Here is a 14,235-nt window from a genome sequence, read left to right on the forward strand (position 1 = left end):
AGTCCCAAGGCCAACGCTCTATCCACAGAGCCAAACCAGCCAGGACCACAAAAACTTTTAAAAATAATTCTACAGCCGAAACCGGTTTGGCTCAATGGATAGAGCGAATGCTTGGGGACTGAAGGGACCTGGGTTCGATTCCGGTCAAGGGCATGTACCTTGGTTGTGGGCACATCCCCAGTAGGGGGTGTGCAAGAGGCAGCTGATCGATGACTCTCTCATCGATGTTTCTAACTCTCTATCTCTCTCCCTTCCTCTCTGTACAAAATCAATAAAATATTTTAAAAAAAATAAAAATAAAAATAATTCTACAATGCTCTAGACAGTTTGGCTCAAGGGATAGAGAGCATCAGCCTGTGGACCAAAAGGGTCCCAGGTTTGATTTGGGTCAAGGGCGACCTTGGCTGCAGACTCCTCCCTGACCTGTACCCTGGCCGGGCTCGTACAGGAGGCAACCAACCAGTTGATGTGTTTCTTTCACATTGATGTTTTTCTCTACTCTTCCTAAAAAACAGTGGAAAAATATCCTTGGGCGAAGATTTACAAAATAATAATAATTCTGCAAGCACCACGGCCTTTCTTAATAGAAAGGAAGCCAGTGGAATTAAGCACTGTTAGAGTACTCCCCTCCCCCCTCTGACGTAAGGCCAAAAGAAAGGAATTCATGACCAATCCCACTGAAATAGCTTTAAATTTTTCCATAAAGGTGTTGGTGGAACATTTGTTGCGTATTGCTTTTCTCATTATGAAAGACTTATTTCTGTCAATTTCCAATGCATTTTTAAAAGCAGAGGTGGAAATATCACTTCTAATTTTCTCTGACCTTCTTGCCTGTTCATTTCTCCTTTTAGATATGTAAAGACTTACCTGTTACCAGACAAGGGCAAAATGGGCAAGAAGAAAACATTTGTCGTGAAGAAAACTTTGAATCCTGTGTATAACGAGATACTGCGGGTATCTATGAACTCTAGATTGGGAAAATCCTAAATGGTGACCTATATGTTTGTCTAGCCATATCTTCTTCTTCTTCTTCTTTTTTTTCTTCTTCTTCTTTTTCTTTCTTTTTTTTTTTTAAATATTTTTATTAAATTATCTGTATATATATATATTTTAACATTGCCCCTCCCTCCCATACCATATCTTCTTAAGTAGTATCTCTACAGATGAAGTTAGTTGCCCAGAAAGGAGAAGGAAAGGATCAACATTTTCTGAGAAACCGTTTTGAGATGATATGCTATGAATGTTGTACACATTATCTCATTCACTCCCTATGTACCCTGCTAGGCGGGTATTGTTATCTGTATCTCATAAGATGCAGCAAATGAAGCTTAGAGAAATAAAGTAACTTGCACAAGGATATGCAACTGATGAAGTTGAGCATAGCAACCAAAATGTTCTAAAAACTATAGTTCTGACGGTGGTATTTCTCTGCTTAAGAGCTTTTAGGATTCCCTTTACCCTTAGGGTCAACTCCATCCTTGCCCTGCACACCAGTCCCTTCACAAGCTGAGCTCCCGCCTCCTCTTTTCACGGTCATAGTCTTTGTTCAGGATACCCTGATTCCTTTCTGTTCTTTGGAAGAACGACATTTTCTCACACTGCTGGGACTCTGTGTTTGCTTAGGCTGGAATATTCTTCCCCACATTCTGTCCCTAACTACCTCCCACAGCCTTAAATGCCTCTTCCTATGAGCGGCTGTCCTTGCTTCTCAGGCCCCTCCTGTCTGCTGCCTTGTTTTGTTGTTTTACAGTAGGCTATATTAACTCTCAGCACTTTACTGGTTTGTCTGCTTTCCCAGTAAATTGTAAGTTCCTCAAGGGCAGGGACCAACTCTATGTTGTTTATAAACTGTGCCCTTGGGTAAATGACTTAGCCTGCCTGCACTTCGCGCCTGCAAAGGGGAAGTAATATAGTACTACCTACTTACCTACCACAGTAGTTGTGAATGTTAAAAGAGTTTATATACAGGATGAGATGAGTACATTAAACACTTAATAAATGTTGAGTCCTAGTACGGTGTCTGAAAAAGGTGCTCAAATGTTTATTGGAAGGATAGATGGAAGGGCATATGAATGGAAAGTATACCTGGTTCAAATACCATATCTCGCTCCCCCCACCCCCCCTTGCAAACTATATCATACTACCTTAGTCATGAGTAATAGAAAATGTAAAACTACAAATAGAAACCCTCCTTCTGAAAATTCTATCCAACTATTTGGTTATTCTCTGAGAAAAGTAGAGTTAAATTAATTCTCAGTCATCCATGGGTGAGTTTTCTGTAGCAAGTTTTTAATTACAGTTTGACTATGATATACCTCAGTCCCCTAGCTATTTCTAGGTCAGTTACTTCAGCCCTATACTCAGGAAAAGCCAGATAATTTAAATAGTAAACTCTGAGAATAACAAGTGGGCATTCAAGTAGTACATCATAAAGCCAAATAGAGATTATTTTTAGATTTGAAGTACTATTATCCATTCCATGATTATATATAATCAAGGATTGACTGTCATTTTAGATTAAAAAGTTTTAGGATGCCAAATATTCTTCACTGGACCATAGGAAGCAGGAAAAAAACAAGTCTATCTTTTCTTGAGAAACTCCTTATCTTTGTAGGATATCAAGTGGGAGAGGAGTGTGTATATAGAGATAGGTGGATTATGGGAACTCTCTACTTTTCACTCAGTTTGCTGAGAATCTAAAAGTGCTCTAAAAAACAAAGTATTTTTAAAATATACCTTGTCCTTAGGAAAAAACAGACCATCGATTAAACTTCATTTTTAGAATGAGTTTGATTTATGTTATACCAAGTTAGAAATAAAAACATCCAGTAAAAAACTGAATAATTGGCTTTTGTTTCTAAGGAGCTATTACCATCTATGATATTTGAGCCATGGTTTGCTTTTTCCAAAGGGGCAAAGAAAATCAACTTTTGTGAAAGATGGATTTTAGCTCTTTGAAATAAGACACTTAGAATTAGATGACTTTGCAAAATTCTTAAGACTTGAAACCGACCAGATGAGAAAAATCTGACCTGCACAGATGACTTTTCTCTTCATCTCTGTGTCATAACTTTGACATAAAGTAATATCATTCACCCCTTTAATTTCCTTCTTTGAACTGCAGTATAAAATCGAAAAGCAAATCTTAAAGACACAGAAGCTGAACCTGTCTGTATGGCATCGGGATACATTCAAACGCAATAGTTTTCTTGGGGAAGTGGAGCTTGATTTGGAAACTTGGGACTGGGACAGCAAACAGAATAAACAATTGAAGTGGTACCCTCTGAAGCGAAAGGTAAGTTCAGCATTTTTTTATTGGTTGGTTGGTTGTTTTGAGGCTTGTTATATAGGAGAAAGGTCCTATAAAGTTGAATTTTCATTCGGGATACTTATCCATCATTTGGGATCATTTTCTCTCTCCACTCTGCCTCATATGTCTCTCATTTTCTTTTCTATATTTCTTTTTTTTTTTTTAATATATTTTATTGATTTTTTGTACAGAGAGTAAGGGAAAGAGATAGAGAGTTAGAAACATCGATGAGAGAGAGTAATCGATCAGCTGCCTCTTGCACACCCCCTACTGGGGATATGCCCGCAACCAAGGCACATGCCCTTGACCGGAATCGAACCCGGGACCCTTCAGTCCCCAAGCCGACGCTCCATCCATTGAGCCAAACCGGTTTCGGCTTCTTTTCTATATTTCTTCACCGTTGCTCCATGTATGCTTCAGGTTGGCTATTTTTTTTTTAAATGTAGATTTTTTTTATTATATATTTTTTTACAAAGAGGAAGGGAGAAGGATAGAGAGTTAGAAACATCGATGAGAGAGAAACATGAATCAGCTGCCTCCTGCACACCCCCCACTGGGGATGTGCCTGCAACCAAGGTACACGCCCCTGACCAGAATCAAAGTTGGGATCTTCCAGTTCCAGGCCCACGCTCTATCCACTGAGCCAAGCCAGTCTCAGCCAGGGTTGGCTATTTCTTGCTAACCCTATCTTATAGTTCAATAATTTTCTTATCTGCTATGTCTAATCTGTGATACCTATCTACAAGTTCTCAATTATATTCTTTCAGACTTCTATTTTCATTTTATTCTTTTTTATAAGTGCCTCTTCTCTGCTAAAATTTTTCATCTTATAATTATCTTTATAAATACATTAATTAGAGTTATGTGATGTGTGTGTCTGAAAACTCCAATATTTTCAACATTTGTGAGTCTCTCTTATCAAAATTTTTATTTTATTATGGTCCCTTGGTCCTTTGTCCTTGTATGCCTTTTCATTGGTTATTGCATGCTGGACATTGCATGAAAAGAATTCTAGGGATAACTTGGGAAGGTTTGCTTTTGCTTCTGACACAGAATAGAGACAGACCACCTTAATCTAATCTGAGAATGAACTGACTAGAAGGTGGGGTTTTGGTTTTCATGTAGTCTGATCTGGTGTTTGGTGTTTTTTTTGTTTTTGTTTTTTTACCACATTTTTAGGCTATGGCTCTTTGGGAGTTCCAACTGTAAGCCTAGGAAAGTAGATCTCAAATGTTAGTATCCGATTCACCTGAAGAACTTATTAAACCACAGATTTCTGGGCCCTATTCCCAAGGTTTCTGATTCAGTAAGATCTGTGCCCAGGAATATGCATTTTCAACAAGTTTCCAGGTGCTGATGATGATACTGGCCTGGGGCCCACACTTTGGGAACCACTGGTCTAGAGTACTATCAGAGGCCATTCCTCCTTATCAGGCCATGGATTTCAATTTTTGTCTCCCTAGCCCTTTGAGACTTCTAAAAGCCCTTCTTAGTCTCTTTCTGCTAGGCTTTTTATTCTCTCAGTTTGGCACTACGAACTTAAAAGTCAGCTAATGCCTCAAAGTGGAAAGTAGAGAAAAATGTCATGCTCTAATATCTTATCCATTTGAATCCTATCTTAGTAATTCTTTAGTACCTTTAAGTAGATTTTATAACTGATTTTTTTATTGTTCTCAGTATGAGGGTTGATGTAATCCCAACTAGTCCATCATAGCTGGAATTGATACATATAAACAATTCATACAAATCATTAGTTAGTATCCACATAAGAAAAGTTTATTTTAAGAAATGCTTCCTAAATATTACATTAAGATCACATGAAGCACTTATTTCTAGCCCTACCCAAGACTTGCTGGATCTGAATTTCTCAGAAGATGTCAAAAGCATTCATTTTTAACTAACTTGTCTTATGTTTCTGATGAATAGCCATGTTTTGGAAATAAGGCCCCAAAGGACCAGATTTTGAAAGTAAAACCATTTCTCATATACTTGAAAATAATAGATATATATATGTTTTAAAATTATTGTCCAGTCTTTGTTATTCTTAAAGACATCTACTCATTTGGTCGAAAATAGGTTAATGCAACTTTGAAAATGTAATATTTCGCTTTCTTCCTGCCCCCACCTTCCCACACTCTTCTTATTCCTTCAGAGAAAGAAAATACAAATGAGTTGTTTTATGTACTGGATGAATTATTAACAAAATCTATGTTTTTTCATAAACACCAAGGCATCCCACAACACTTCAGACATCTCCAAGAAAGCCATTCTGATTTCTCCACTATCTCTGAGACTAATGGCCTTGAAACGTGTTCTGGGTACCCTACAGAGTTTTCCTAGATGCGCAGTAGAACAATCCCAGATGTAAAGCCAATAGTGTAGCTCTGATGGGGAGGGGAATTTTAATCCAGGGCATTTAGGAGTGATATGTTGTTCCAGAAATGGGGAAGATAAGGTCCTGTAACAGAGCACCAACAACCGGAGTAAATAGTTTGTGTCTTACATCTGCTGACACTCCTTTTTTCAGACAGCACCAGTTGTCCTTGAAGCAGAAAACAGAGGTAAAATGAAATTGGCTCTCCAGTACGTCCCGGAGCCAATTCCTGGTATGTAATGATTTTCTGTCCAGATTTATGCCCTTTCCTCCTCCCCCATGCTCCCAGGGTTTCTTTGGGTTCTGTGCTATTTTCAAAGGGGAAGCCTTAAATAGATTTATTAACTTAGTAATTGTATAGACCAAATAAGTCAACTCACAGTTGTAAATTCTCATTTTTTTATTGTGATAAAAACACATAAAATGTACCATATTAACCTTTTTTTTTTTTAGTGTGACATTAGCAGTGTTAAGTAGATTCACATTGTTGTGAAGCAAATCTCCAGAATGTTTTCATCTTATATATATCTGAAACTCTATACCTGAGACCCTTTAGTCCGCAGGCGGGCACTCTATCCACTGAGCCAAGCCAGCTAGAGCAAATGTTTAACTTTTTACACTCTACTTTTAACAAAACAAATAAATGACTCTCTCTTAGCTAGTACCTGTTCTGGTTGCTTTATAGTAATATGTTTAATATGTCAGCCTGTACCAATTGACATTGGTATCAGTGTTTGAAAGGTATGTGCATTTCACTGAGATATTTTGAATATAAGTATAAATAGATTATTCACATGCTTGATATCTATAACTAATCCTGTGGAGCCAGCAAAACCCGACAAGAATGATGTAATACTCTGTACTTGAAATAAATATAAATTATTTTCATAGAGCTGTCTGAGCTCAGTACAGCCAGACTATAAAATATATAATTAAGAATGGATAGCCCTGGCTGGTTTGGCTCAGTAGATAGGGCGTCCGCTTGCGAACTAAAGGGTCCCAGGTTCGATTCTAGTCAAGGGCACATGCCCATGTTGCAGGCTCGATCCCCAGTAGTGGGTGTGCAGGAGGCAGCCAATCAGTGATTCTCTCTCATCACTGATGTTTCTATCTTTCTCTTCCTCTTCTCTTCTCTCTGAAATCAATAAAAATATTTTTTTTAAAAAGGAATGTATAGCCGAGACCGGTTTGGCTCAGTGGATAGAGCGTCGGCCTGAGGACTGAAAGGTCCCAGGTTCGATTCCCGTCAAGGGCATGTACCTTGGTTGCGGACACATCCCTGGTGCGGGGTGTGCAAGAGGCACCGATCGATGATTCTCCCTCATCGATGTTTCTAACTATCTATCCCTCTCTCTTCCTCTCTGTAAAAAAAAATCAATAAAATATATATATTTTTTTAAAAGGAATGTGTAGATTTAAACTATTAGGATCATATCATCAAATACTAGCTAGCATTATTTTTTATTTTTATTAATTTTTTACTTATGTATTATTGACAGTATTACAGAGATCCCCCATTTTTTCCTTCCTTGACCCCCTTATCTGAGCCTCTGCCACTCCAGGCCTTCCCCACACTATTGTTTGTGTCCATGGGTTATGCATATATGTTCTTTGGTTAATCTCTTCCCATCCCCTCCACCTCCTTCCCCTCTGAGATCTGTCATTCTGTTCCATGCATCCGTGTGTCTGCACCTATTTTGTCTGTCAGTTTATTTTGTTCATTAGATTCCACATATAAGTGAGGTCATGTTATATTGGTCTTTTCTCTGGATCATTTCACTTAGCATAATCATCCATGCTGTCGCAGAGGGTCAGACACCTTCTTTTTTAGCTGAATAGTATTCCATTGTATAAATGTACCTCAGCTTTTTTTAGCCACTCACCTACTGATGGGCGCTTGGGCTATTTCCAGATCTTAGCTATTGTAAATAATGCTGCTATGAACATGGGAATGCAGATATTCTTTCTGATTTCCTAAGAATCCAGCAACACCAAACAGAAAGAATATATGCACCCCTGTGTCCATAGCAGCATTATTTACAACAGCTAAGGTGTGTGCTAGTCCATTTTTAGATTGGCATCTTTAGATGCTGTATTGCCAAGAGAGGGATAGCACTAACATTTTATTTTCTCTCTTTTTTCTAACATAGGTAAAAAGCTTCCTACAACTGGAGAAGTACACATCTGGGTGAAGGAATGCCTTGATCTACCCATGCTAAGGGGCAGCCATCTGAATTCTTTTGTAAAATGGTAACAACGTTGATAAGTCTGCCTTCGCAGTTCTACAGTAGCCTGGCCTTTGCTGGTTGAGTTAGTTCTTTATATCTGTAATGCTGAAACTCACCATCCATAGTTTAAATGAAATAACTTGAGACAGTGACTCCATGAACTAGGGGAATCTGTGACATGGAACCCCCCACCCTGCAAGGCTACATATAGTTTTAAAATCAGAAAGATAAGAGGACATATGTAAACATGAAACAGAGACCACATACTCAGATATATACCTACTGTCTTCTAGGAGGCACATCTACTGGTGAGAACAACATTCAGTACTAAAGACTTCATGCAACTTCTAACAGTGGGATGTCACACTCCTTGGCTCCTATTCTGTGACCCATTTTCAAAAAGGCCTTTGGCATCAGGCTGCGAATATCTGGAAAAACATTTGCTAAGCAGAGCTGTACTAATAGCTCGTAAGAATCTAAGATAATTTTGATTCTTAAGTGGCAAACCTTTTTCTCTGTTACACATATAAATGGCCACAACCTGGGCATGTACTGGTATCTAAATAGTAGCTAAATAGATATTAATGTGCCAACCTAACTCCCTCTGACTAATTTTATCTATGTAGATTGTACCAGAAATCCAGTTGTAGCTATTTAATTTTAGGTGACATTATTTGTGATTTTCCCTCTAGAATCTAGAGTCTAGATGTTCTTTTTTAAATTAAATGTATTGGGTTAATATTAATTAATAACATTATATAAGTTTCAGGTGTGCAGTTCTATAATCCATCATCTGTATAAGGCATTGCGTGCTCCCTACCCAAAGTCTATTCTCCTGTCGCCATATATTTGACCCCCTTTACCCTCTTCATCCTCCCCCACCCACCCGCCTTCCCCTCTGATAACAGCCATACTATTGCCTGTGACTATGATTTTGTTTGCTTGTTTGTATGTTGCTTTCTGTTTTATATCCCACATCTGAGTGAAATTGTACTGTTCTTGTTCTTTCCCACCTGACTTATTTTTTTTTTTTAATATTTTTATTGACTTCAGAGACAGAAATATCAATAAGAAAGAATCATTGATTGGCTGCCTCCTTCACGTCCCACACTGGTGATTGAGGCCACAGCCTGGGCACGTGCTCTAACTGGGAATCAAACCAAGACTTCTTGTTCATAGGTCTGTGCTCAACCACTGAGCCATGCCAGCCAGGCCCACCTGACTCATTTTATATACTTAGTATGATACACTCAAGGTCCATCCATGTTGTCGCAAATGGCAATAGTTCATCTTTTTTTCTTTTTTTTTATGGCTGAGTTGTATTTCATTGTATAAATGTACCACATCTTCTTTACCCAATCATCCTACAAAGGACATAGATCGTTTCCATGTCTTGATTATTGTGGCCAGTGCTGCAGTGAGCATAGGGGATGACACCATACACAAAAATTAACTCAAAATGGATTAAAGACCTGAATATGAGACTAAAATAGTAAAATACATCAAAGAAACATTGGTACTAAACTCATTGACCTTGGTCTCAGAGGGGATTTTGTGAACTTGACCCCAAAGGCAAGGGAAGTAAAAGCAAAAGTAATTGAATGAGACTACATCAAACCAAAAAGCTTCTACACAGCAAAAAAAAAAAAAAAAAAAAAAAAAACAACACTTGTCAACAAAACAAAAAGGCAACACATTCTTCAAAGATGTCAGCTGGTAGAATGTTTCAACTCTAGTCAGTCTCCTATTTTGAAACTAGTCTCAGACCCTGTTGCCTTTACCCAGGGGGTGTGATAGATTAAAAGTTAATTCAGCTATTACCACAAATTAAGTGTAAATGATTGCAAATATATAATTTATTTCCAAAATCAAGTCTAGCAAATGGGGCAAGTTTCTCTTCTTTTTCAATTTTATACAAGACTAATTCCTTAGGCTATCACAGATAATCAGGAGTAGATTGTGCTTCCAAATTTTAAAGGAATCCTCAAACAATTGCTACATAGTAAGCACTTACTAAGTGCAGGAACTGAGCGAGGTGGTTTGCTTAATATGTAATTTTAATATAATACTAATCTTACGAAGTGGGCGCTACCACTCCCATCTTACAGATGAGGATGCAAGTGTCTGAAAGGTTAACTAACTTTCCCTGCAATACACAGCCAGTGAGTGGCAGAGTCAGGGTTCAAGGGAAGTTTGGTCCCCTCGAATATACTGTCTTTCCCGCATGATGGCTCCCACCATCAGTGCTGTTTCTCTACACTATCCCCTCTTTTTCCTGCCACCAGTAGCTAGCTGCGTTGAAGTGCATGGAAAGCACAAATGTCCACTATCTCATTAAAAGGCTCTTACAATCACGTTTCCATTGGTAGTATCATCCTGCCAGATACAAGTCGGAAAAGTCGTCAGAGGACAAGAGCTGTGGGGAAGACCACCAACCCTGTCTTCAACCACACCATGGTGTACGATGGCTTCAGGCCTGAAGATCTGACGGAAGCCTGCGTAGAGCTTACCGTCTGGGACCATTACAAACTAACCAACCAGTTCCTGGGAGGTCTTCGGATCGGCTTTGGAACCGGTAATATGTGTTACATTTTTAATCTTCTGTGAGCCAAATGCTTGTGGAGACTCTAGACTAGGGGTGTCGAACTCAATCAGAGAAGGGGCCAAAATCTAAAATCCCACCTAAATCGCGGGCCGAATGGTTTACTGAACAGTCATAAACTGACAATGTCATAAACTGACAGCGGAGTGCAGTGATGACAGCGTGGGGCGGGCCACATTGCAAGGCCTGGCGGGCTGGATTTGGCCCGAGGGCCGTGTGTTTGACACATGTGCTCTAGACGTTTATTGCTTTGCTCCTTCCTAATGCAAACAGATATTTCTGTTAAGTGTAATGCAATGAGTGAATGCAGGAGTGCCAGCTGTGTGCTGCAGGCTCTGGGATGGGAAGATTAACAGGGTGCAGTGTGTCACCCACAGAGCTTACCTTATGGGGGGATGGGGGGAAGAAGAGCTCTCATCTCTACTCTTTCCTGAAAAAAAACATATGGCCCTTCCTAGCTAAAAGTGTGCTTTGAGTAATAATAGTAACTAATTGATTGAGCACCAGTCACTGTGCTGAGTGCTCTATTTGCGTAATTTCACTTCATCCTAACAGCAGTTTGATGAGCAGTTACTAATGTTATCTCCAGAACAGCAGGCGTTCCAACAAATTAAGTAACAGAGTAAGTGGTGGAGCCGAGATTCAAATTGAGTCTACTGAACACTAAAGCTGTAGTCACGCTTCCTCAGAGATTATCTCCTGTCACTTCTAACCCAAGGTGGGAATCCTTCCTACCACGCCCCCATGCCTGTGACAGCTGTCATCTAGCTTTTAAGTGACCGAGAAGAGAAACCATTACTCTGGGAATAGAGTACTTATCTCAGGTAGTTCAACGGTTCTTTCTTGTTTTTGTTTTTGTTTTTTTTTAAATATAGGTTTTATTTATTTATTTATTTATTTATTTATTTAAATATATTTTATTGGTTTTTTTTACAGAGAGGAAGGGAGAGAGAGATAAAGAGCTAGAAACGTCGATGAGAGAGAAACATCGACCAGCTGCCTCTTGCACACCCCCTACCGGGGATGTGCCCGCAACCAATGTACATGCCCTTGACCGGAATCGAACCTGGGACCTCCAGTCCGCAGACCAATGCTCTACCACTGAGCCAAACCGGTTTCGGCTCAATAGTTCTTTCTTATAGTGAGTCCCAGATCTGCCCTCCTGGTACCCTCCTAGCTGACTTCCATTGGTGCTTATAATTAAAGAATGACTGCCCAGCTGATGTGGCTCAGTGGTTGAGCATCAACCCATGAGCAAAGAGGTCTTGGTTCAATTCCCCCCAGTCAGGCACATGGCTGGGTTGTGGGCCAATTTCCAGTGAGGGATGGGCAGGAGGAAGCCAGTCAATGATTTCCTCCCATCACTGATGTTTCTATCTCTGTCTACCTCACCCTTCCTCTGTGAAATCAATAAAAAATATAATTTAAAAAAAAATAACAAGTTCTCTCCCACTCCCCAATGCGCTATTCCTCTTTTAATGCAAAGCTTTTTTTCCAGGTAAAAGTTATGATACTGAAGTGGACTGGATGGACTCCACTTCAGAGGAAGTTGCTCTCTGGGAAAAGATGGTAAATTCCCCCAACACTTGGATTGAAGCAGTCCTGCCTCTCAGAATGCTGTTGATCGCCAAGATTTCCAAATGAGCCCGAAGTCCATCGGCTCCTCCACTGAAAACTACGAACCAGATGAAATCTGATCTTGAAAATCCGACCATGTGGACAGAGATCCCACCTCCTATCTGTCAGCACTCATTTTAAAGTCAACCTGCATGTGCCTCTTTGGTGATAGGCCCACGATATTTAAATAATAACAAAACGTATAACGTATTTGTGACTCCAACATTAAAGAAGATATTGGAGAAAGCTAGGAAAATCCACCTGTTGCTTCAAAGAAAAAACTGCCCCCCCAAAAAAAAATTAAATGTGGGGTGTTAACAGGAAAAGTTTTCTAGTTTCCCATCATGTGCTTCACACCAGTCTTGTGCTACGGTTAGCAAAGCCTGCCTCTTGACCATTGAAATTCCTTACAGCAACTGCAAATACATAGGTTGTGGAAAACAGTGAGAGAGATACTCCTGGGGGGTGGAGGGCAGAATATCAGTGATGATAAAGAATTTGACCATAAGAAAACTATTTACTCTGTAATCTCCATAAATTATGGAATTCCATATTAGGGCGAGACTGAGTTTAATGCATGTATTTTCTGTCTTGAGAAAACTGCTTTCCCTTTTCCCAGTGTTAAAACAGTCTCGGATGTGCTTTGGTGCCACCCATTGGCCATAAGTGGAATTCAGTTTTGGGCTTAATTTTCTCCTAAGCTTAGATATCAAGCCTGTATTTTGTAATAGAATATATATAAAACAAAAACCTTGCATATATAAGATTCTGTTTTTCTTATAACTCTACTATATGAAAGCAGCATGAGAGTGGTCACAGACATGCTTTGCAAAAAAAGTTTTAAGTAGAATGTAAATTGTTAAATTATACTGTATTTCCTATATATGTATAATTTTCATAAAGTATTTTGTAAAAATCCTTAAAATAAATTATTATGACTTAAATGTATTGTAAAATTAATCTTATTTTAAATGAAATACTTTATGTTAGGGACCCTAAAAATCTAAATTCCCTAGCAAGGCTAAAGAAATTCTGCTAGGCTAATATTTCTCCAATATTTATTGCAACACTGGACATTATTTCCTCTAAGTGAGCAGTTTTGGATATTTTATTAGAGGATTTACTTTTTATTTATTTATTCATTAAATGTATTTTATTGATTTTTTTACAGAGAGGAAGGTAGAGGGATGGAGAGTCAGAAACATTGATGAGAGAGAAACATCGACCAGCTGTCTCCTGCACACTCCCCACTGGGGATGTTCCTGCAACCAAGGTACATGCCCTTGACATGAATCAAACCTGGGACCCTTCAGTCCACAGGCTGACACTCTATCCACTGAGCCAAACCGGTTAGGCCGAGGACTTACTTTTATAAAAATTTCATTTTATTGTTTAAAATATAGTACATATGTCTCTTTTTTTCTTTCCCTATTGACCTTCCCCCCACCTCTCCTACCCGCTGGCACATGCCTTCACCACACGCCCCCAGTGTCTTGTGTCTGTTGGTTATGCTCCCAATGTCTTACTTTTAAGAAGTAATTGAAAAGATTTGAAGAAAACACATTCTTGTCTAATTTTAAAAATATATTTTTATTGATTTCATAGAGGACAGGGGGGAGAGGGATAATTTTAATTGGCTGCCTCCTGCATGCCCCCTACAAGGGATGGAGCCCACAACTCTGGGCATGTGCCCAGACCAGGAATCTAACTGATGATCTCTTGGTTCGCGGGTTGATGCTCAACCACTGAACCACACTGGCCAGGCAGTTAACATCCATTCAACACACATTTATCTGAGTTTTCTCAGTGTGCCAGCCACTGTTTTAGTCATCAAGGATAAAACAGACATAGTGCCTGCTCTTAATGACTTCGGCATTTAATAAGGGGAGGCAAGCAGGTAAACAGTGAATGCAATAAGGTTTTCTTTGTGTTTTTTAAAATATATTTTACTGATTTTTTTACAGAGAGAAAGGGAGAGTGGTAGAGAGTTAGAGACATTGATGAGAGAGGAACATCGATCAGCTGCCTCCTGCACACTCCCCACCGGGGAATTGCCTGCAACCAAGATACATGCACTTGACAGGAATCGAACCAGGGACCCTTC

The 14,235-nt window shown here is 39.3% G+C and overlaps 1 protein-coding gene across 1 annotated transcript in view; it reads left to right on the forward strand.

Annotated features, from left to right (window-relative positions):
• Nucleotides 1-13,072, forward strand: part of SYTL2 (synaptotagmin like 2) — a 66,341-nt gene extending 53,269 nt beyond the window's left edge. Inside the window, exons 14-19 of the mRNA XM_084895297.1 lie at nucleotides 852-954; nucleotides 3,125-3,295; nucleotides 5,838-5,916; nucleotides 7,835-7,934; nucleotides 10,282-10,487; nucleotides 12,013-13,072. Of these exons, the coding sequence (XP_084751423.1) occupies nucleotides 852-954; nucleotides 3,125-3,295; nucleotides 5,838-5,916; nucleotides 7,835-7,934; nucleotides 10,282-10,487; nucleotides 12,013-12,158 (805 nt within the window). The 3' untranslated portion in view covers nucleotides 12,159-13,072. The remainder of the gene's footprint in view (nucleotides 1-851; nucleotides 955-3,124; nucleotides 3,296-5,837; nucleotides 5,917-7,834; nucleotides 7,935-10,281; nucleotides 10,488-12,012) is intronic.
• The last annotated feature ends 1,163 nt before the right edge of the window (nucleotides 13,073-14,235 follow it).

This window comes from Pipistrellus hanaki (genome assembly GCF_964339955.1).
Source record: "Pipistrellus hanaki genome assembly, chromosome: 9".
NCBI classification, from domain to species: domain Eukaryota; kingdom Metazoa; phylum Chordata; class Mammalia; order Chiroptera; family Vespertilionidae; genus Pipistrellus; species Pipistrellus hanaki.